The sequence below is a fragment of the Narcine bancroftii genome, chromosome 7, assembly GCF_036971445.1.
Source record: "Narcine bancroftii isolate sNarBan1 chromosome 7, sNarBan1.hap1, whole genome shotgun sequence".
Taxonomy (NCBI): domain Eukaryota; kingdom Metazoa; phylum Chordata; class Chondrichthyes; order Torpediniformes; family Narcinidae; genus Narcine; species Narcine bancroftii.
The window spans coordinates 179,355,965-179,380,885 of NC_091475.1; the positions used below are offsets into that span (position 1 = coordinate 179,355,965).

A 24,921-nucleotide genomic window follows, 5' to 3' on the forward strand; every position below is an offset into this window, starting at 1 on the left:
CATATCTTTGCCTTCTTCATCTTCCTTAAGGCCCACTATCTTTATATTGTTTCGCCTACTATAGTTTTTCATTATATCCATCTTCTGAGCTAACAACTCCTGTTTTTCTTTAACTTTTTTGTCACTTTCTTCCAATTTTCTTTTTTAGTCGTTCACTTCCATTTCTACCGCCATTACACGTTCTTCCACATTTTCTAATCTTTTCCTTACATCTGTTATGACCAGCTCTATTGTACTCACTTTTTCTTCTGTACTTTTCATTTTTCTTTTCAGTTCACTAAATTCTAGTGTCAACCATTCTTTTAATGCTTTCATTTGTTGTTGAAAATTTTTTATCTATGTACTGTCCATTAATTTTACCTCCTATTCCTCTGTGCAGAGCTTGGTGTTCTTCTTCTTCTGTGTCTGCTCTTGGGTTTGTGTCTTTTATTTCTCTTCCTTGTATCTGTCTCTTCTGACTTTCTTGTTGAGCTGCTTGTCTCAGTTTGTTGGGTTTTTTTTTTCCATGGTGTCTTGATGTTGGTCCTCTTCTTCTGGGCTGGTTATCTGCTGTGTCTCTAATTAACTTTTTTCTTTCTCACCCCTCCCATTCCCATTGCTTTTTTTATCTTTCAGCTGGGAGCCCTGCTGTTGGGTCTCTCAGCTGTTCGTGCTGTGGAGTTTCACTCCATAGCTGGTTCCCCCCCTCCCGTCGGTGTTGTCCTTGTCGTGTGCATGTGTGCATGTGCGATTCCACTAACCTTGGGGAGTGGGCTCCTCTTTCCTCGGTGGGTCCCTGCTTTTTCGTGCAGGTAAGACCTTCACCTTTCTCTTCCGGCATCTTTCTTCCTTCTTTTCTTCCCGTTTTTGGCTTTTCTTTCTTGGGTTCCATTTTCTCCACCTTTTTTTTATTATGATTTGTGTGTCTGTGGCTTTGCTTTTTCTTCACTTTTTTCCTTTTCTGGAGAGGGCTGGTATTCTCCTACTGGCCACTACTCCATCACGTGACTCCTAGCATTTATCATTCTTGATGACTCCCCTGTTTTAATCTGTAAAGCTAAAGCTTTGTGCACCCATTCACTCAACTCATAATATTGTTGTTTAGTTTTTAATATAGCTTTTTCTTTCCTGTATGTTTATGTTGTATCTTTTTATTCTCCAGTAATCTGTATTTTTCTTGTTCTTTGACTTTTTTCTAATTCTTTAATATCCTTCTCCAAACTGTTTACTTCTGTCATATGTTCCCTCTTAAGATTCTTCATACAGAATGTAATGGTCCCCTAAATATGCTGTGCACAGAATTTAACATTTATAAAGTTCACCAGGCTTTGGTGCTTGAAATATAGTTACCGCTCAGGAAGGTTCTTGTTGGTTTTCAGAGAGAGATTTCTTGTTCACTAGACACCCACAACTGATTCCTTGTAATCAGCCACTTCAGTGTCTTGCCAAAGAAACTTGCCCCCTCTGGGTTCTCCAGATGATAACCAATTTCTTTCAGCATTCTAACAGAATTCCTTTTTGTTTTTCTTATTTCAAGTGAAACATTAGGCAGCCAGTCCTCTCCTCTTGCATGACCCACAAGGGCTTTGACCAGACTGAACTAAGCACTCACAACCTGTCTTCCAAATGGGGTTTTTCCACAAGCTTGCCAGCTTGTCCTGTTCTAATCCCAGCTGCTGTTGATGACTGTAAAACTGCAGAACTGATCTCTCTCCCCCACCTCGCTCGCTCTGAGAGAAAGCCTGTTTTACTCTCTCTGCTTGCAAAACCATATGACCCTCTTAGAATAGCAAGTTTCCCTCCAGACAGTCTGCAGTTCTGACAAATTCTTTCATCTATTGCCTTTTTGTAAACAACAGTCCATTAATGATGTTTATTGGGCACTATCTAAAGCTTTTGCAAAGGCTCTTGGCATCCGCCTGTCTAGCATGAGCAGATCTCCAGTATTTTAAATAAGACCTGTTTTAAAGTGTTTATATGTGACCTACACTTTAAAAAAACCTTTCCCAATTTATCTCCCAAAATCCTATCTATATACAATACAAACACAACATAATCTGTAACATTATCCTCTCTTGCTGTTATTTGATACCCTGCCCACTACTGTAGTGTCCCTGGCAAATTTGAAGATGAAGTTGGAATGATATTTAGCTGTACAGTCATGGGTGTAGACTGAGTACAGTAAGGAACTGAATACACAACCTTGAGAAGCATCAGTGTTGAGTGTGATGTTGAGGAGATTGGTACCCATCTTCACTGATTGTGGACTGTTCGGTAGGAATTCAAGGATCCATTTGCAGAGGCATCACTGAGATCTATGTTCCAAAGTTTGGGAATGAGTTTGCTGGTATTGAAGGCAGAGCTGTAGTCTATAGCCCCTTTCACATTTTCAAGTGATCCCAGGAATTAATTGTCAATCGGCCTTTAAAGTATCTAGCGTAAAAGCATCATCTCATGCCAGGGATTGATGGCCTTGACCCCTAGTACAATCCCTAGCATCTGCAGGTGCCAGCATTGCAATCAGGCAAGTGTGAAGTGGGAAATTGCATTGTGGGATTGAAATTACCCAAGTTTTTGCGTGAGTGCAAGAACATGAAGGAAAAAAAGATTAAAATGAAGATATAAAGAGAGAGAGAGGGGAAATAGCAATAGCGAGCAATTTTTAAACAGCATGGAAAAATTGGTAGCGCTGTAGCACTCAATTTATAAAGACCGTGGGAAAAAGCAATGGCAAACCTGACTTCTCAGAATGCCATGTGGCAGAGAAAACCCTTCATGAATGCTCCATGCTTGTAGCTGGACATTCAGCCCTTTCTCTGCTGCATAGAATTTTGGGAGGGCAGGTCCACCATCGCTTTCTCCAATAGTATTTATAAATTGAACACGATAGTGCTACCAACTCTCCCATGCTGTATAAATTGTGTGCTATAGCGCTACCAACTTTCCCACCCTGTTTAAAAAATTTGTCCGCCATTGCTAGCACTTTCCTACGGTCTCTTATAAAGGTTTATATAGGTCAGCGCAACAGGGGCTGAAAGGCTCATATTGTGCTGTATATAAAGCTTAATTATGTTATAATTAGGCATGATTAATTTTGGAAAATACATTGATCAGGATTTAGGGCAGGTCCATCATCACTTGATGTGTCATGATGTCACTGGTAGAAGGTAGGACAGTCCTAACCCAGGGATGGCTCCTTGCAAGTGTGAAAGGGTTCAGTGTCCCAATTAGGAGTGATCAAGTGTGAAAAGCCAAACCCCCATTCCTATCCCTGGACACTGTACAGCCAGTTTAGTGAGATGCAAGTGTGAAAGGGGCTTATGAATCCATAATTAACATGCTATTTCCCTCTGCAGAGTGTCATATTAGAAAGACAAAGGATGAAATGTTTATTTCTTGAAGCAAATTGAACTTTGACACATGAAAGAATACATCAATTGTATGAGATTACCAAAAGGAAATGCTTGAAATAGATTAAAAATGTTTGCTTAATTGTAGGTCTGTGATAAATGGAAAGCCAACCTTCTGGGAGTTGATTGCTAATGTATAGCATAGGATCTGGTTTAACTGAAATAAATTCAATTTGACTGCTCTAATTGTCTCTTGCTAGAAGGGAGATTTTCTTACCCCAGTGTGCATGACTTAAGAATAATTGGAGTTGCTGAGTTTACATGTAAGAAATGGCAGGTAAAACTCAAAATGATGGGAGTAAAACACACAACACCATGGTTGAAGTAAAAACAATGCTGGAGAAACTCAGCTGGTCAAACACTGGGGGAATTTCTTCAGAGAGTAATGGGACTGTGGAATGAGCTGAAGTGGTGAATGTGGGCTCAATTTTAACATTTAAGAAAAATTTGGACAGGTACATCGATTGGAGTAAAGATACTATAGAGGGATGTGGACTGAGGGTAGGTCAGTGAAACTAGACAATAATAGTTTGTTTGAAGAACTGGTTTCTGCGCTGTATGATTGTATTTCCATATCTTTGTATCATGCTTTTGAAGGAATTTTCTAACTTTGAATATGGTGAAACATGATTTCAGGTCAACTGGATCTCACTGAAGCCAATCAAGGAATCATAATAATAATAATAAGAAATAAAACAACAAAAAATGGAATTTTGTAACTAAAAACAGCGTTTTTGGATATTCTGCAATTTCAGACCACCTGCCTCCCAGCATTTCTAACGATTTAAGAATGATGGCCATTGGAAGTTCTGTGGAACTGCATTCTGCTCTCCGTAGATATTCAAGAAATATATTTAATTAACTTTATCAAGTCAAGTTTATTGTCATGAGTGTGCAAGTAAAACCTGATGAAGCACTGTTTTCTGTTGTTGGTGCACAATATGTAGATACACAACCAATATTACACATATACAGTCTAATAATAGATATGCAGAACAAGTATTTTATTGATTGGTATTAAGGCCCAAATAAATAAATATTGGTTTATAAATATAAGTGTCTCCAATGGGTTGTGTGAGTATTTCCTTTGCTCGTTCAGCATTCTCACTGCCTGTGGGAAGAGCCTGGTGGTGCTGGGTTTGATGCAGGATATTCCCTAATGGGAGCAGCTGAAAGATGCTGTGTGTATGGAAGGGGTCCTCAGTGATTTTGTGCACCCTCTACAGATAACGATCCTGGTAGATCATGTTGATGGGGGTGTAGAGAGAGTCTACAGTGATCCTCGCTCTCTTATGATCCTGTGGATCGACCACTTATCCATTGCTCTGGAGCAACCATACCACACTGTATGTAGCCAGTGAGGATGCTCTTCATAGAGCGCCTATAGAAGGTTGACATAATGGTGGCTGGTAGTCTTGCCCACTTCAGTCTTCTCAGGAAATGCAGTTGCTATTGCACCTTACTGACAAGTGAGGAGATGTGAATGTCCACATTAGGTCACCAGATAAGTGAACTCCAAGGAACTTGGTGCTCTCCACTCTCTACTACATAGTTGCTGATGTGTAGTGGAGGGTGGTCGTTCCTGGTCCTCCTGAAGTCCACAATCATCTCCTTTGTCTTGTCTACATTGAGACTCAGGTAGTTACTCTTGCACCATTTCATCAGATTTTCCACCACTTCTCTGTAGTGCGGCTCATTGTTTTTGCTGATGAGGCCAACTGCTGCTGTCTCATCTGCAAACTTGATGACATTGTTGTAGCTGGATCTGGTGATACATTCATGGGGCAGTAGTGTGAGGCTACTGACACACAACTGAGCGTGCAGGCCTGAGGTGCGCCAGTGCTCAACATTCTGCTACTGACCCAAACAGACTGTAATCTTTCTGTTAGGAAGTCCAATGCCCATTTACAGAGAGGAGTGTTGAGTCCCATCGAGGACAGCTTCTCCAGTAGCCTCTGGCAAATGATCATATTAAACACTGAGCTGAAGTCAATGAACAGCAGCCTGGCATATAAGGCATTGTTCTCCAGGTGGGTCAGGATGGAGTGAAGGACAAAGATTATAGCATCATCTATGGAACAGTTTTTTCTATAGGTGAATTTAAATGGGTCCAATGTCTCTGGGAGGAGTGCTTTGATGCATTCCATCACCAGACGCTCAAAACATTTCATAATGGTGGAGGTGGTAATCATTGAGGCCTGTTAATATCACCGTCTTGGGTACCAGTATGATGATGGTTGTCTTGAACCCTGGGGGAACGATGGGCTGCTGCAATGAAGTTGCAAAGATGTCCATGAAGACCTCCGTCAATTATTCTGTGCCATCCAGGTATAGTGTCTGGTCTCATCGCCTTGCGTGGGTTCACCTTGGATAGGGTTCTCCTCATCTTGGCGATGGCTATGCAGGGGACCCGTTCATCAGGGTGACACAAAACTTTCTTGGGCATCATTCTGTTGTTTGGTATTAAGGCCCAACAAATAGATGAATGTAGTTGATTGAACACCAACCCATGTCACATTTTCTTTATAGAAATGTTTCCTTTATATTTCATTAATATGCTGTCTCTGGATTTTCATGTGACTTGTAGGAGAAAATCAGTGTTAACATATGAATAATTTTTCAAAAAATAAATGTCATGGCATGAAGGCTGTTTGATGGTATATTATGAAATTATGCTCTTGAGAGATGCTACAAACATAATATATGCTCTTATGCAGTCTCCTGAGGCTTTCAATAACTGGACCATTTGACTCAGAAATAGTAAGATATGTCTGCATAATTGAGGAAAGGTCCATTGGACCAAGTCAAAAGGGAAATTCTATGTTTTGAGACCTATATTTAAAAATATATTTAGAGCTAGCATCCTTGTTTTAATTGTAGTCTTTCTGATCCTTTTTTGATTACTAACAACAATCTAAAGTTGTATATGGCATGTTGAAATGTTCCTTACAGAATAAATGGTTTGGATTAATATAAATCAATAGTTATGATTTAAAATGCAATTTATGAACATTGTTTACCCATCGAAAATACCTTTTTTTCCCAAATCATCCCAGAACAATTTTTAAAATTTTTTTAGATAATTTCTTTTCCAGTGTTTATTCCTTTGAAATGTATAGTAATTTGCATCTTAAGATTATTATCATTATTAAACAGTGAAGGATGTCTCTGAAATCTTTCTGAAGGCTTGGTTAAGAAACCATTAAGGAAGGTGAGATCAGAATTAAATCACTAACTATTTTACTTGACATTAAGTGTATAATATTTAATTAAGGTAGTGAAATTTGTAGTTGATAAAAAATGAACATGCTATGTTTCTTAGGATGATGTTGAGTGCTGTTAATGATGCACCTATCCACGGAAGTGCAGTGTACTCCATTATGCTGGAGACACAGGGAACTGCAGACACTAAAAGCAAGCTGTGGGGAAATTAAACAGGTCCGGCTACATCTGTGGAGGAAAATAGACTGTTAATGTTTCAGGTTGATATCCTTCACCTGGACTGAAAGAGCAGATGGATGGTAGTATAAGAGATAAGGGGTAGTAAGTGGATCCAGGTGAAAAGTTGATTGAGGAAGGAAGATTGGCGATGGCACAGCGGCTAGGAGGTGAGCTAATTTTACCATGGGATGGAGATTATGGCATCATATAAGGAAGTAGAATGTAACCAAAGATAGGAACACTGTGGAGAACGCATAGGGAAGCTGGTGGGAGGAGTGTGTGGGTAATAGGCAGATGGCGCAGGACGGGAGAGAAATTGTGTAGCCATTCCATTGCACACCTCCCTTTTCCTTGTGGGTGGCAGTAAAGAGGTGAATTATTTACAACATGATATTCAGGTTCAGGCATTCGAAATGCAATTTAATTGCTTCACAAGTTTCTTGGTGAACCCACAGAAGAATTGTGGTGAATGTCTTGGTGATGGTATTGCCTATAGATATATAGCACACACACATCTCACACACACGCATTATATATATATATGCATGCACACGTATACACACGCGCACACATTATATATAATACATGTGCACAAATATTTGTTATATATATATAGGCAATTGCATGATACAGTATTTATATAGATGTGGTGTGTCACCTATCAGCTTGTGCCTGTTTGTTTTTAAGTTTTGGTGCATGCAGTTTTGCTTCAGTTTATTTGGTGCCGAAATGCAATTCAACATTATTCAGTAATTAAGGAACAACCTCATTTGTGAACTTAAGATGAATGGAGAGTCTTTGATGAAGCAGTTGAGAATGATTGAACTTCTGCGTCGATGAACTCGAACGCCTGGCCTTCCACTACCATCACCAACCTCCTTTGTGCAAGGCATTGGAATTTTTTTCCCCCTGAACTTCAGTTTCACCAGGGATCCTTGAGGAAAGCTCTGTCAAATGCTGCTTTGATGTGAAGAGCAGTCATACCCGCCTCTCCTCACCCATTCAACTCTGCTTCTAGGTCTGCCTGCTGCATTTCCTGGGATGCCTTTTCACACTTGTGTTTCAGTTGTTAGTTTGCTGGCCAGGCTATTTCAGAGAGCAGTTAATAGTTAAAACACTGCAGTGTGTCTGAAGCTACACCAGAACAACATAGAAGATTTATTTTTCAGATAAGTTTTTAATGGCCTATAGATATGCCCTGATTACTTGTGCAGTAAATGGAAGGAAAAGTGAAAGAGAAATGGGAGGCCAGAGATGAGGGAAAGCAAAGAGTGGGTGTTGAGAAAACAGGTGGGGAGGTTACTGAAATTCTCCCCATTTTCTTACTATTTCCTGATGAAAGGTTTAAGCCTGAAATGTTGATATCTACTCCCTTCCATGGATACTGCCTGACCTTTTGAGTTTCTCCAATATTTCCTGCGTTTCTGTGAGTGTGAAACCTGGCCACCGTGTCGCAGAATGTAAACTATTTCATTTCTGATTCTGGTGTAAAGCAGTGATTAATCTGTCAGTGAGTGAAGACTTGGTAAATTCTTGCTAGATAAATAGCTGTTCAATGAAAGGTGATTTTATGCATGTTGATTCAGCAAATTTATTATTGCTGATTCAACAGACGTGAGTCACTCCAGCTGGCTTACCTGATGCTGACTGTATGTGTGATGATTCTTTGACTACTAAACCATTAAGTGCAGAATCAGCTAATGCTGATAGTGAACAATGGTTCTTTAGATGTTACAGCACAAGATCAGTCCTTACAGCCCATTCAACCACAAATAACAAAGAAAATCGCACTTAGTTAACCCTGCAGAATCTCTACAGTCACTGAAACGCTCTGTCCTTTGCATTCTTCTTAGATCCCCGCAGACTACATTTGGTGCGTGCGTGCGTGCGGGCGGGCGGGCGGCCAACTTTACCTGGAACAGTGACTGCTTTTCCACTGAGCACAACCCATCCCTGGGGATCGGAGAGTTTACCTTCACATAGAAACGGGTGACTTTCTGCTGTCCTTTTTCCTCTGCTTTAATTGGCTCGCTGGCATCAGGAATAGGGATTGAGGCCCTCAATCCTTGACATGTTTTCTTTTTCCAATGGACCCTCTCCCAGTTAAATTCTGGGACAATGTGCCAGTGAAAAAGGGGCTAGAGGTTCCCACTTGCTTCAAAAGGGCATCAATCTTCCCGGTACCCAAGAAAAACAATGCGCTGCCTCAATGACTACCACCCAATGGCACTAACTTCTACTGTTATGAAATGTTTTAAGAGGCTGGTCATTGCCAGAATCAACACATACCTAAGTAAAGATCTGGACCTGCTGCAATTCGTTTATCGTCACAATCACTCCACAGCAGATACAATATCGCTGGCTCTTCACTCGGCTCTGGATCACCTTGAAAACAGAAATTCGTACAAACGGCTGCTCTTCATTGACTACAACTCGGCCTTCAATACCATTATTCACTCAGTGCTGGTCAAGAAGCCACAATCTCTAGGCCTCTGTACCCCACTCTGCAACTGGATCCTTGACTTTCTCATCAGAAGACCATAGTCCATATGAATTGAAAACAACATCTCCTCACTGATTATCAACACGGGCGCACGCCAAGGATGCATATTTAGCCCACTGCTCTACTCATTATACACCAATGACTGTGTGGCCAGGGACAATTCCAATGCTATCTACATTTGCCGATGATACCACAGTTGTCAGCCGAATCACAAACGGCAGTGAGGAAGTGTACAGGAAGGAGATAGATCAGCTTGTTGAATGGTGTAATGACAACAACCTTGAACTCAACATCAGCAAAAACGAGATGATTGTGGACTTTAGGAGGAAGTCAGGGGAACACGACCTAGTCCTCATTGAGGCCTTAGTAGTGGAGAGGGTCAAGAATTTCAAATTCCTGGGTTTCAACATCTGAGGATCTATTCTGGACCCTCCATGTTGATGCAATCACAAAGGAGGCTCACCAGTGGCTATTCTTTGTGAGGTGTCTGAGGAGATTCCGTATGTCATCAAAGATTCTCGTAAACTTCTACAGGTGTATCATGAAGAACATTCTGGCTAGTTGCATCACTGCCTGATATGGAGGTGCCAACTGTCAGGAATAAACTCCAGAGGGTTATTAACACAAGCACCAAACTTCACTTCATCAATGATATCTACATGAGGTGGTATCTTAAAAAAGCAGCCTCTATCCTCAAAGACCCCCATCACCCAGGCCATGCCCTCTTAACTCTGCTGCCACCAGGAAAAAAAGTAAAGGAGCCTAAAGACAAGCACTCAATGGCAAGAGGACAGCTTCTTCCCCACTGCCATCAGATTCCTGAATAATCAATGAACCATAGACATTGCCTTACTTTTTGTGCAGTATTATTTAATTTTTTTATAGTAATGTCATAAGGTGGTTATAATATGAATGTAAGCACTGAAATGTTGCCACAAAACACCAAATAATTTGTTCATGACAAACCAATCGCAAGGATCAAAGCTGTAAATTAAGTAAGTTAAAAAAGCCTCAGCCTACTGGGCAAGAACAGTGATGACCCTCTGAGCTAGAATGGCAACATTGTGCTCCCAGTGGTAGCAGAAACCTTGGCCCACCAGATAGCAATGGTGACAGCCCACAGAGCTGGAGAACTGATATCGTGCTCCAGGCGGAGGCCGGAGCCTCGGCCTACCAGGCCTATCACAGTGAGAAAGTAAGAGTTGTTATTGGTGGGTGGGAGGGAGCCTTTAAAATCGATGTTGAAACTCTCTAATGGCTCTAATAAGGGCTGCCTCAGGCGGGAGGTTGAACTGTGGTTTGCACTCTGCACATATACGACAACCCCTTCTAGTAGTCCTTACTTCTTCTGCCGAGAACAGCAAGTTGGCGTTCTTAATGAAGTGGAACATCCTGGTCACTCTAGAGTGCCCCAGCTCACTGTGAATGTTCTGCAGCTGGGACATGTTTTGAGTGGCCAAGCAAGCACCCCTGGACAGCGTGTCCGGGGGTTAATTGAACTTACAGGGTCAGGATTGGAAATCATACGAGTAAGTAGACTGTTCGATCCTCCAACATAAGATTTTGTCATTCTTAATTTTCCCCCTGTTCTGGTTGTCAAACATAAAAGCTACCAACTGTTGGTCTGTGACCAGTGTAAAGCAGCTGCCCGCCAGGTAGTGCCTCCAGTGCCTTACTGCCTCCACTATGGCCTGGGCCTCTTTCTCCACTGCTGAATGCATGGTTTCTGTGTCCTGCAGGATTCGAGAAAAGAAAGCCACTGGACATCCCTCCTGGATCAGGGTGGCTGCTATGGCTACATCTGAGGCAATGGTCTCTACCTGGAAGGGGTGTGTTTTGTCTACAGCCCTCATGGTGATGTGTGCCAAGTAATCATGCAGGCTGTTAAATGCCTGGACCTCCTCACTAGGCAGAGGGAATTCTTTTGCTCTCATCAGTGGACAGGCCCTGTCTGAGTACTGGTTACTTAATAGCCAATTAAGCCCAAGCATCTTTTGAGCGATTTGGGCGTAGTGAGAATGGGTAGGTCCATCACGGCCTGCATGTGAGGCAAATCTGGTCCCACCTCCCCGTTCTGTACTACGTAACCCAACAAAGCCAGTTTCCTAGTCCCGAACACTTTGTTATATGCCTGGTTGCATTCTTTGGCTACCTCCAGGAATCTCTTTAGGTTTGCGTTATGGTCATTCACTGAGTGCCCGCAGATGGTAACATTGTCCAGGTTTGGGAAAACAGCCTCCACCAGTCATCCACCAGTCAGTCCATTTCCCTCTGGAACAGTGATACCCCATTAGTGACTTCGAACGGGAGTTGGAGGAACTGATAGAGTCGGCAATTGGCTTCAAACACCGTATAGGGCCTGTTGCTCCTCCTGGTGGTACGCAGCCTTGAGTCAATGGTGGAGGAGACTTTATACTGGGTTATCATATTCACCATCTCGCTAATCCGGGTGAGAGGGTATGTATCCAGCTGTATGAACTTATTAATGGTCTGGCTGTAGTCAACCACTAAACGTAGTTTCTCCCTGTCTTTGCTACAACTACCTGGGATCGCCATGGGCTGTTGCTGGGTTCAATGATGCCCACCTGCAGCAATCAGCATGTCTCCATTTTAATAAAAACTCTGTCTCTGGGGCTGTACCTCCTGCTCTTTGTGGCTGTGGGTTTACAGTCTGGGGTGTGGTGAGTAAATAAGGGGGGGGGGGTTCGATATTAAGGACCGATAGCGCATAGTACTTTTAACTCGTAAGCACTAGTGAGGGCTTTAATCCATTGTGGACTACCATGAGGCACTCCAGCTGGCACTGGAAGTCTAATCCCAACAGCACTGGGGCACAGAGCAGACGGAAGTCCTTGTACTCCCTCCCTTTAATTTCTAGTGTCACCACACAGTACCCCTTTCAGCACTGAGTGGTTGTTGGACTCTAAGAGAATCTGCCTGTTGCTGGGGTATATGGGGTCTTTGGCTAATTTCAGCTCTATAAAACTCTCCGTACTACCGCTATCCAACAGACATTTAAATTTCAACCCATTCAACCGTATGGAGACCATAATCCTTTTACAAATTGTGTGGACTCGCCTGATTGATCCTGAGGGAAGCCAGCGTGCACTCCTCGTGGTCACCATAGTAATGGCGCTCCTCCTCTGGATTATGGGTCCAAGATGGCTGCTCCCTCTGGGTGCACATGGCGTTCCTTCCTGGCTGACCTGGGGAAGAAGCAGAGCTATCCCACCGCCCATTTATATAACAATGGGTCTTGGCAGTCGCCCACAGGCTCCTGCAGACCCAAGCATAATAGCCTCATTTTCTACATTTCGAGCAGTCCGCGTCTCTTGCCGGGCAGCATACCTGGGGGTGGCGGTTTTGGCCGCAAAACTGGCATCGACAGGTCGTATCCGACTGAGCTGCTGTTGCTGCAGCCATTGACGTCTCCACATTATTGGCCCGATCCTGGCGGGTTGTCAGCGAGTCTAGCAGGGTTGGAGTGGAGTGCTTGGCGCTGTATTCCCCAAGGTTGTTTCTAGCCATTTCCATCACCTCTGCCACCCTCACATCCTCTTCCTGGGACACTGTGCTTAGTTCTAACAACCGCTGGTGGATTTTGTTTGACCAGACCCCCACCACCAGCGTGTCCTTCATCAGATCCTGTGCTATTTTCTATGGGGTCCTAGCGCAGAAGTTGCATGCCCGTGCTAGGGCTCTTACTGAGATCATGAAATCCCGGAAGGACTCCTGGTTGCTGTCTTCTGGTCAGGATACAGTGTCTTGCGTGTACTTTGCCTCCCCCTTGGATATAGTGGGGCTGGAGCATGTCCATAACCTCCCTGTGTGAGGCACAGTGCTGGACTAACGTGTACCGGAGGTTTCCCAGTTGGGCCACCGACAGCATGAAAAGGTCTTCTGGGTGCACAGTGGGCATCATCACGTGAGTGTAGTTCAGGAAACAACGTCTCCAGCGGCTGAAGTGCGTGTGCAGGGGGCCCAGGGGGATCTAGTTCCAGATGTTCCAGCTGTAGCATCGTTGAGGGGTGCTGCCGTTGATTCATTTTTAGGTGCCCCGATCGCATTGGGGCTGGGGACTGTCATCTTCACTGATGGACGTGGGACTCCCCGGGGACTGGCGTTACCTGGTAGGTGTCCGCTGCGGGTCCGGCATCCTCGCTCTCATCCCCATGTCTGAGCCAGTCTCCACCATGTTTGTGGGGGCTCGCACACGTCTCAACCATGAAGGGTTTGTCCCCCTCCTTGATCTCCTCCTTGTGCTTGGGAGGATTCGCCCACATTTTATGTGAGTGGAATAAATTGTGACAGGCTGCACCAAAGCAAAACACAGCCACAATACTGTTAGAGGCCACACAGCTTTATTCCACTCACATAAAGATCTAGTTGGCTGCTAGCTGTGCTTACAGTGATCCCGGAGAGAAAGAGAGAGAGAGAGTGTAATGGTATGAATTGTGTGTATTAATTGGCCGGTAAAGACTCGGGCTGGCCCATCCCCTGATGACACTCCTTCCTTGGGACCCAGGCCACAAAAGTTGGGCCACCTCTCCCTTCCCTGCACTTCCCTAGCTTGGATCCGGGCCAGCTCAAGTCTTCTGCCCAATAAAGCCTATCGTTCCCCTCAGTCTTTGTCATTGTGATTATTGGGGCAACTGGTGGTACCCAACAGAGAGAGAGCACACAGTTGGGACCTCGGCTTTATACCTGGACCCTCTGGGCCCATTGGTGGTCGGATGTCATTAGGCCGGGTGCCGTGTCTCTAGGCCACCTATTGGGCGAGTGATGTACTGCAGCGTATCATCACAGTCTCTCTGTCACTCTCATATTCTGTCGAATATCCTAACACCTCTTGGCTACTCCCCATTTCTTACCACCCCCCCACCCACCTTAATGCACATAATCTCACTCACATTTTATGGATGCTGCCTCATTCGCTGAATTCTCCAGTAGCTCATTATTTGCAGAGCTGAGCTTCAAAATCCAATCTGTGATTTTTTTTTTGCAACAGTTGAAGAATGATGTTTTTTTTCCTCTGATCATTCCTCCCTCATTCCCTCTCTGTTTTTCTCTTTCAGTTCCCCTTTTCCTTCTTTTCTCTCGTGACACCTATCTCAAAAGAAACACTATGAATTTTATATCAATCTTCTGAAGTTTCTTCAGTAAATTTTAAAGAATCTTTTGAAGTGGAAGCTGAAGTATCCTAGGATGTTAGACATAAAATGTGCTCAAACTACACAATCAGAATTCAGAACTTCATGTCCCCAATATCATCTTTCTGATGGTATGAGGCCTTTGGGTGAAATATTTAATAAAAATATCAAAAGATGCATAATAAAAGAATATATTTAATCATGTTATGAAATATAACATTTTGTTGTTCGAATTCACCATCATTATTTTGAAAACAGTGACAGTGAGGAAATAATGGAGATGGGTTCAAAAAAATTAAGAAAATGTTAGAGAGAACTAAAAGTTCAATGCCAAACCATTGGATGGATTTTGCAGTTAGAATTGTGAAGGCATGCAATTGATGTAATGAGGGCAAAGAAATGTTCTAATAGAAAGTTGTTTTGAACATTATGACAACAGTAGGGATACATTGTTCATTTTCTATCTTGTCCAACAGTGGGATTAATCTTCAAATATTCTTTGCTACTGCTTATAGGTTTCTCATATCTTTCTGAGCAGTTTAAAATGTGATCAAATTTGTTTCTGAATTGTATAGAAAGAGTACAACTTCAAAAACAAGCAGTAGAAAAGATTTGAACAGGTGTTAATGTTACGATTTCAATCAACCTTCTCATGTATTATAATATCTGCTCAAGTTGAGAAATAACACTTTGTGAAATATCATACTTTGTGGGACTACATTCATTTTTGTGGCTGAATCTTCTGAAGTTCTTTTAGATCATTTTCCAAACAGTAATTGCTGCTAGATAAGCAAGTCATAATTCATCTCATTTGGTTACTAAATATTGTTCTAAGTAATAATATGAAATTTGAGGAAGCAGCTATTGTTATTATTTACAGACCTGAAACATGAACTGTTTTTCTTTTCACTTTCATCTTAAAGTTGTTTGCAGTATTTTCAGCTTTTATTTCAGATTTCCAGTGTCTGTTGGGTTTTCATTTTCAATATTTATTGATGCAGATATATGACAGGATTAAATAATATATACAAGTATATTAAACAGGAACAAAGGACTGAATTTTAATTATCAATTCATTATTTTCCCATCTGTTAATGGGAGAGTGAACCCAGGTCAATTTTACAGCTGGGTCTCAAAAAGTTGACTTCTCATTCATCTGGCGTAAAGTGGGAGAAAGGTAAAGGTTCCATTATTGTCACTTAATATTACATTTTTAGAAAGCAACATACATGAAATTCTTTGTCTACTATAAGGAAGAGAGAGATTCACCACTTTGTCGAGCACACCTCACAGAAATGAGGCCACAGTGAGGAACAAACACGACCCCTGGTTTACAAGTCTAGTGCTCTAACCACTGAGCTATTGGAGAATAATCTGCTTGTTTATTGAGACTATTTAAAAGGCAACTGGGGCCATTGGGGCTACTCTTTGGGAGTGTGGTTGAAAAGTTGCAAGTTTATATTGGTACCAATGATATTGGCAGGAATTGGGTAGAGGTCCTGCAAAGTTCATTTAGGGTGTTAGGAAAGAGGTTCAAAAGCAGGACCTCCAAGGTGGTAATCTCTGGATTACTCCCAGTGCCACATATAGGGATTGTGTATTCACTCACACATTTAAGACTCGGAGACGAGATGCTTTTTCATCCTTTACTTCTATTAAACTAACTTGGCTACTGACACACAGGGTTATATATATATGGAAGGGTGACATTGTGACGTGGGTGTCATGATATCCAGCAGAGGGTGGGCTTATACCCAACACTCCATGCAGTAAATGCTGACTAGGCCCCTTCAAACTAATAAGACTACATCGGGGTATCATCTAGGCAGTCCCCAAATGAGAGTCCATCTAGTAACTTGTCCATTCGTTGCTTTAAAAATCACAGGAGCTGCTGAAACTCTGTAGGGCCCGTGTGTAGGTGAATCGTCCCAGATGGAGACTGATTGTCACATATTCCCTTGTTTTTTTTTGTCCAATTCTATCTGTTGATAGGCTTGTGACAAATCTAGTTTTGTGAATTTTTGCCTTCCGTTTAGTGCTTGGAACAATTCTTCTGCCTTAGGCATGGGGTGTTCAGGCATTTTGAGTGATGGATTGATGGTGATTTTGTAATATCCGCAAATGCAAATTTCACCGTTTGCTTTTCGTACTGGTGTGAAGGACGCTGCCCAAATGCTGTATTGTATTGATTCTAATATGCCTTCATGTTTTAGTCTGTTTAATTCAGCCTCAATTTTTCCTTTCATAGCAAATGGGGCTGTTCTGGCTTTGAAGAATTTTGATTCTGCATTATCTTTTAATTGCAGTTTGGCTTGAACACCTTTGATTTTCCCCAGTTCTTGTTGGAAAACCACTGCGTGGTTGTTGAGGATTTAGTCGAATTCTGGCTGGGAGATGTCCATGTGGTTTACATTCAGTATTGAACCGACTTCCAGCCAGTCTAAGGGAACGTGTTGTAGCCAGTTTCTTCTGAAGATTGCTGGTCCCTGGGTATTTACAATGCAGAGAGAGAGAGTTTTTGGTTGCTGTTGTTTGTATTGTACTTGGACCGTACATTTTTCAAACACTGATTCTGTCACCTGTAACAGATCTTAGAGTATTTCAGTTGTTTTTACTGAGAAGCATGGTAGCAAGCATTCCTTTACAAGTAACGGCATTAGGGACACCTCTGCCCCTGTGTCTTCAGGGCATGTTGGTTTATTTTTAGCTGTGTTTCCTCCATTTATTCCTCAGATGTGTAATAACTCAGGAGCTGAAATTTCAGGAGCTTGAAGGTTAGCTGTTGGGCTATAATCATCATCGTGGCTAGGTTGCCTCTCTCTCTGCAATTATTTTGATTTTAGCTGTCTATTTGCAGGCCACCTATGCTTTAGAAGTGAACATTCAGCTTTGATATGTCCTTCTGTTTTCCAATGGTTGCATTTAGAATTTTTGAAGAAACTGTTTTCTAATCAGTGATTGTATTTCCCTCAACAGAAGCATTGTTGGCGGGGCGGGGGGGAAAAGACCTCCCGATCAGTAGGTCTGGTTGACCCACATCCAAGTTATTATCTGCCATTTCAGAGCTGCAGGCAGTCTGTATGCAATCTGTAATGTAATGTCTTGATCCATTCCTAATAATTTTTTGCCTTGCTTGGCGATTTGCCAGCCCCATCACTAATCTGCCTGATTTAGAAACTGCTCGAAATGACACTATTCCGCCAGTTTGCACAACAATGCCAGGTATTCACTTACTGTTTCTCCTGGTCCTTGTCTCCTTTCATAGAATCGTTGCCTTTTGCCATAACTGGTGGTTTGGGGCTTAAATGGTTCCTTCGAGCTGTGCATAATTTGTTGAATGCCTTCATCCCTGGAACGTCTGGGGACAGCAAGGTCTTAAGGAGGTCAAATGTTTTGCTGCCCATTATACTGAGGAAGAGGGCACGTTTGCAGTTTACTGGACATCCCACAATATTGTGGGCTATGCAGTAGTGATTAAACCATTCTACATAGTTATCCCAACTTCTACTTCATTGAATTCCTGAACTTTGCCTCTGCCATCTTGACACACTTTCACCTTGATCTTCTGGCGGGAATTTTTGGGGTTGTTGGGTAGTTGTTTTCTACTTCTGTTTCTTCTCACAGTTGGTGCATGGAGTATTTATAGGGCTTGTTTCATTCCTCATCGCCACTGTTGTGTATTTACTCACACAATTAAGACTCGGAGACGTGATGCTTTCTCATTCTTTACTTCTAGACTAACCTGGCTACTAACACATAGGGTTATATATATGGAAGGGTGACATCATGACGTGGGTATCATGTTGTCCAGCAGAGGGTGGGCTTATACTTAACAATAGGGAAGATTAGAACAGAAAGATAGCACAGTCAAATGAGTGGCTGATGAGGTAGTTCAGGGGATCTTAGTTCTTGTATAATTGGAACCTTTTCTAGGGAAGGAGTGACCTGTACAAGTAGGATGGGTTGTACCTGAACTGGATGGGAACCAATATCCTGGCAGGGTGGTTTGCTAATGCAATTGGGATGGGAAGATAGTAGTTAAACTAGATTGGCACAGGATGGGAACCAAAGTGAAGAGGCAGAGGTGGTTTGCGCACAAGTAGAGACAGCTGTTATGGAGTTTGTGTGGAAGGGCAGGGAGATGAAACAAAATTGCAGCCATGATGATGAATTGCAATGCAACAGGGTCACAGAGTAAAATAAAGTGACAAATACAATGCTAAGGGTGTTGTATTTAAATGCACACAGCACAAGAAGTAAAATAGATGACCTTGTAGTACAGCTACAGATATGATGTTGTGGCCATCACGGAGTAATGGATAAAGGATGGATGCCAGTGGAAGCTGAATGCCTGAGGATAGAGTATATCAAAAGGAGAAGGAGGTAGTTGGGGGGGGGGGGAGGGGAGTGTGATTCTTTTGCTAAAGAACAGCATTCATTTATTAGAAAGAGGTGACATAGGATCAGAAGATATAGAATCATTGTGGGTTGAGTCAATAAATGGCAAGTTGTAAAAAGACAATGTTGGCAGTTATATACAGACCTCCAAATAGAAAAGTTGTGTCAGAAGGGCAATATTATGGTGGTTGTGGGAGATTTTTAACATGCAAGTAGATTGGGAAAACCAGGTTGGCGCTGGATATCAAGAATTAGAATTTGTAGAATGCCTATGAGATGGATTCTGAGCCAACCTGGGAAATGGCAGTTCTGGATTAGGTATTGTGCAGTGAACCAAAGTCGAGGCGTGCTGAATGTAAGGGAACCTTTGGGAGGCAATGATCATAATATATTATTCTCCTTGCAGTATGAGAGGGAAAAACTAAAGTCAGAGTTGTCACTATACTAGTGGAATAAAGTGGACTAGAGAGGTGAGAGAGAAAATTGCCAATGGTTTATTAGAAAGGCACACTAGCAAGGAGGATGGCAGATTAGCAATGGCTGGAGTTTCTGCGTGAAATAATGTGACAGAGTATATAGAGGTGTTTGGGAGATAAATTGGGAAAGGTTTGTTAGAGCAGGTCACAAACAAACACTTTAAAACACAGACTTTTTGCAGGAACTTTTGCAAGAGTCTCAGACTCATGATGGACTGTTTGAAAAGGCAACAAATGTAACAACAGGCAGTAGCAGCTTTGTCTGGAAAACAGAACTTACTGTCTGGAAGGTCATGTGATCTTTGCAGGCAGAGAGCAGAAAAAAAAGAGGCTTTGCTCTCAGAGTTGGAGGGAGTGAGAGAGAGAGGAGAGACATAAACATCTGTTCCAGAGGGACAAGCTGGTAAGCTTTGGAAGACGGCCTGGTCAAAGGAGAGAACTGGCTGTTCAATGTTTCCCTTGGAATAGGATAAACAGAAAGGAGCTTTGTGGTGACCTGAAAGAAAGAGGTTATCATCTGGAGAACCATGAAGGGGAAAAGTTTCATCAGCACAAAACTCGAGTGGCTGATTAAAAAGGAATCCGTTGTGGATGTCCTGGTACATGAAGAACTCTCTTTCTGAAAACCAACAAGAACCCTTCTGAGTGGTAACCATTTACCTGTTAAGCACCAAAGCCCGGTGAACTTTATTAATGTTAACTTCTGTGCACAGTATAAGCATTGCCTGCAATCAGTGAGATTGGACTGTGAACCAAAGAACTTTGCTGAACTTATACACACATTACACACATGTATGCTTAGAATTTGAAGGGGATTAAGTGATTCAATAAAGATAAGTTAAAGTTTGATTCTATTTTCATGTTCAAAGATAATTAACAGCAACTTTTGTTTAAGTAACCCTTTGTCGTGGTGCAAATCTATTGCTACTGGATTTTGGTGTCCTCTGGACTCGTAACAGTAAGAAAGGTCCAGGACAGGTATATTTCAAAAATATTTCAATGGAAAAATTACACAACTGTGGCTGACAAAAGAAGTCAAAGTAAAACAAAATAAAGGGCATATGAGGAAACAAATATTAGTGAGAAAATAGAGGACTTTTAAAGAATACAGAAAGCAACTAAGAAGGTCTTAAGGAAAGAAAAGATGAACTTTGAAAGGATAGCATATAATATCAAAAAGGATGCTGACTTTTTGTATGTACATTGAGAGTTTTTAAAAAAAGGCGAGTAGATATACAATAAATTGAAATGGTGCTGGAGAAATTTTAATGTTAGGCAATGAGATGGCAGAGGAACTGAATTAATGTTTTGCATAAGTCTTCACTGTGAAAGACATTAGCAGTACAGGGTGTATACCGGACTTTCCAGGGTATTGGGGAAAAAAGGTGAGTGCATTCACAACTGTCAGGAGACAAGAACTCGGGAAGCTGAAAGGTCCAAGGGTAGATGAATCTCCTGGACCAGATGGAATGCACACTTGGGTTCTGAAAGGAGTAGCTATAGTGATTGTGGAGACACTAATAATGATCTTCCAAAAATCAGTAGATTCTGGCATGGTATATTATGGTAATTATAGATGTTAACCTAACATCGGTGGTTGGGAACTTCGTAGAGTTGATTGTAAAGGATTAGGTTCTGGAGGTGCATGACAAGATAGGCCAAAGTCAACATGGTTTCCTTACAGAAACTCTTAGCTGACAAACCTACTGCAATTTTCTGAGGAAACCACAAGCAGGCTAGACAAAGGACATTCGGTGGATGTTGTATATTTGGATTTTCAAAAGACTTTTGATAAGGTTCTGCTCATGAGGCTGATTCACAAAATGAAAGCCCATGGAATCACTGGAAAGATACTAGGGTGGGTGGAGCACTAGCTGACCAGCAGAAAACAGGGAATGAGAATAAAAGGATCCTATTCTGCTTGGCTACTGGTTACCAGTTGTGGTACTGTAGGGTCAGTATTGGGGCCACTTCTTTTTAAGTTGTATGTTAATGATTTGGATTGAGGAATAAATGGCATTGTGGCTATGTTTGGAGATAGTGAGGCTGCAGAGAAACATAGATTAGGAGAATGGGCAAAGAAGAAATACATTGTTGTAAAGTGTATGGTCATGTGCTTTGGTAGAAGGAATAAAAGGACAGCCTATTATTTGGATGGAGAGAAAATTCAGAATTCGGAGGCACAAAGGGACTTGGGAGTCCTCGGCTAACTTCCAGGTTCAGACAGTGGTGAAGAAGGTAAATGCAGTATTGGCACATAGCTAGAAGAATAGGATATGAGAGAGGTATGTGATATTGAGGCTTCATAAGGCACTGGTGAGGCCTCACTTGGAGTATGGGGTACAGTTTTGGGCTCCTTATTTAAGAAAGGATGTTCTGGCATTGGAGAAGGTTCAGAAAAATTTACAAGAATGATTGCTGGAATGAAGATATTGGCATATGAGAAATATTTGATGGCTCTTGGACTGTACACCTTGGATTCAGAAGAGTGAGGGGGGACCTCATAGAAGCATTTCAAATATTGGATGGCCTGGACAGAGTAGATGTGGGAAAAGTTGTTTTCCATGGTAGGGGAATCTTGGGGAGCCTTGGGGTAGAAGGGTACCCATTTAACACAGAGATGCAGAGGAATTTCTTTAGTCAGAGAGTGATAAACCTCTGGAATTTCCTGCCACGGGTGTAGGCCAGGTTGTTGGTAGAGATTGATAGGTATCTGAATAATCAGTGTATCAAAAGTTATGGAGAACAGTTAGGGGAGTGGGGCTGAGTGGGAAAATGGATCAGCTCATAATTGAATGGCAGAGTGGACTCATCAGGCAGAATAGGCTACTTCTGTTCTTGTACCTTATGAACATGTACTTAGCTGGATTCTTAGTTCTTCTGATGCTGTGAACCAAAGTAGTTTTTAAAGATGGCCATTGAGGAAATATGTCCTTTTTCCTGACTTCAGGAACTAAGAAATGTTTGCTCTCTCAGAGATAGTGTTATGAAGATTCTGTAACACATCCCTTTTAAAGTTCTTTTTTCTGAATGTTCTGGAGTGTTGCCTTGAGAGGTTTAATATCAGCTTTTAGAACAGGTAACTTCTGTTAAAATACGTTGGTGTATTTTCAGAGTATTATTCAATAGTTTCTTTTTTGCATTAAATGTTGATGTAACCTGATATCTTGCTTCTTTACTGAAACTAATATGCTTATTATGTGACACTGGATTAAATATTTATTTTTGCTCATTTTCAGGGAAAATCCCCTGCTCCTTGTCTGATTGGTTCCGAACAGAATATGGCTGCAGTTACTAAAGAGTGTTCAAATCCTGCACCAAGTGTTTGTAGGTTGCCAATGACCATTAGGCCTCCACTAGGTCTGGGAGCTATCTCGAGACTTCCCGGTGCCAAAAACAGACTTGCTTTACAGAGCCAGAGAACACCAATAATTTCCAAGGCGCTTCAAATTGATGTTGGCCAAGAAATTTCAGGTAAATAGCCAAGAGTTGAAAGATTATATCATGTATAATTTGGCCATGTAAGTTCATGGTTAACCTATTTTGATCACTTTTTAACATAGCATGTGAAATTGGTGGTTGTGAGAAAGAAGAGCTCAAGTGAGTTGGTAAAGATGGTTAGTGCATTGGGCATTCGAATGCTATTTTAAAAAGCAGCTGAATTATCTTATTTTTAAAATTGGAGTTGGATCAAAGGGGAAGTGGCAAATGAAACAAAATTAAAGATATTAAAATCAGAAGAAAAGATGTTAAGGGACCAGGATATTTGTGAATAGATACAGAATGTGGATACATACAGAAGAAAAATAATCAATAGATTGTTGATTTATTCTGGTCAGAAAAATCAGGTCAGTCAACATAAATTAGATAATCCAGTCATATATATCTATATATATCTATATCTATATCTATATAGATATAGATATATCTATATCTATATATAGATATAGATATATATATCTAGATATAGATATCGATAGATATCTATCGATAGATATCTATCGATAGAGATATATATATATATATATAGAGATATATATATATATAGAGATATATATATATATAGAGATATATATATATATAGAGATATATATATATATAGAGATATATATATATATAGAGATATATATATATATAGAGATATATATATATATAGAGATATATATATATATATATATAGAGATATATATATATATATATATAGAGATATATATATATAGATATATATATATATATATATATATAGAGATATATATATAGAGATATATATATATAGAGATATATATATATATATATATAGAGAGAGATATATATATATATAGAGAGAGAGAGATATATATATATATATAGATATATATATAGAGAGAGATATATATATATAGAGAGAGAGAGAGAGAGAGAGAGAGAGAGAGAGAGAGAGATATATATATATATATATATAGAGATATATATCTTTGGCTTAGCTTTCCGAACGAAGATTTATGGAGGGGTAATGTCCACGTCAGCTGCAGGCTCGTTTGTGGCTGACAAGTCTGATGCGGGACAGGCAGACACGGTTGCAAGGGAAAATTGGTTGGTGTGTATATATCTATCTATATATAGATATAGATAGATATATAGATAGATATATAGATATGGAAGTTTGTGTTCACAAAACATTCCTGAATATAGATTAGCCTGATAAAACTCTTTGGAAAAAGATAGATGAGATTGTTAACTTTATAACTAATGGAATAAATTGCAATAACATGGAAATTACTTGACTTATTTATTATGTGCAGTTCTGAGCACTGTGATTCAGAAAGGCAGTTAGTGTGTTAGAAAATTTATCCTTTGGTGTTATGAGAAATGTGGGTGTAATCTTAGATGAGGAATTTAAATAACATGATAGGATTAAATTAAAATTGGATTTTCTCTTCAGCGATGTAAAAGTTTATGCAAAGTATAATATGTTCAAAATTTTAAAGAGCTTCAAATTGTCTTCATTGGCCAGAAAATTGGTAAGCAAATTTAAGGTAGTTTTCAAAGTAAACACATGGGGTGATGATGAGAGGTTACTTTACACAATTTGTAATAAACTATAATATCTGGTATGAGTAGATTCTTCAACTTTTTAATGTAATGCAAGTTACAATATCATCTGTATTATTCTATAAGATTTGTTAATATTTCTATTTTATTCTCATGTAACTATGTAACATTTATACAATGAAACTAATAAAAATATTGAAAGGAAGTAGACTCCATATAACTTTCCAAGCAAAGTTGAAAAAATCTTTAATTGACAGGCTCCAGAGAAAAAGCAGAAAGAATTAGCCAGTTCTTTCCTTTTTGTTAGTTCTTTAAGGAAAGAAAAATAAAAGTCATCCCTTGTCTTCACTGCATCTGCTCCCAAGATGAGATCTTCCAGTCCAGGGCCTCTGAAATGTCTGCCTTCTTCCACAAACGTGGCTTCCCCTCTACCACTATTAACTTGGCCCTCACCCACATCTCCTCCATTCCCGCTTATCTGCCCTAGTTCCCCCCCCCACCCCCCAGAAACAATAAACACAGAATCCCCATCG

At 40.9% G+C, this 24,921-nt stretch overlaps 1 protein-coding gene across 3 annotated transcripts in view; it reads left to right on the plus strand.

Annotated features, from left to right (window-relative positions):
• The window catches only part of LOC138739455 (microtubule-associated tumor suppressor candidate 2-like), a 382,132-nt gene that overhangs the window by 107,728 nt on the left and 249,483 nt on the right, over positions 1-24,921 (plus strand). For all 3 annotated transcript variants that reach the window (XM_069891535.1, XM_069891537.1, XM_069891536.1), the window contains one exon: positions 22,597-22,831. In XM_069891535.1, the coding sequence (XP_069747636.1) occupies positions 22,597-22,831 (235 nt within the window). The remainder of the gene's footprint in view (positions 1-22,596; positions 22,832-24,921) is intronic.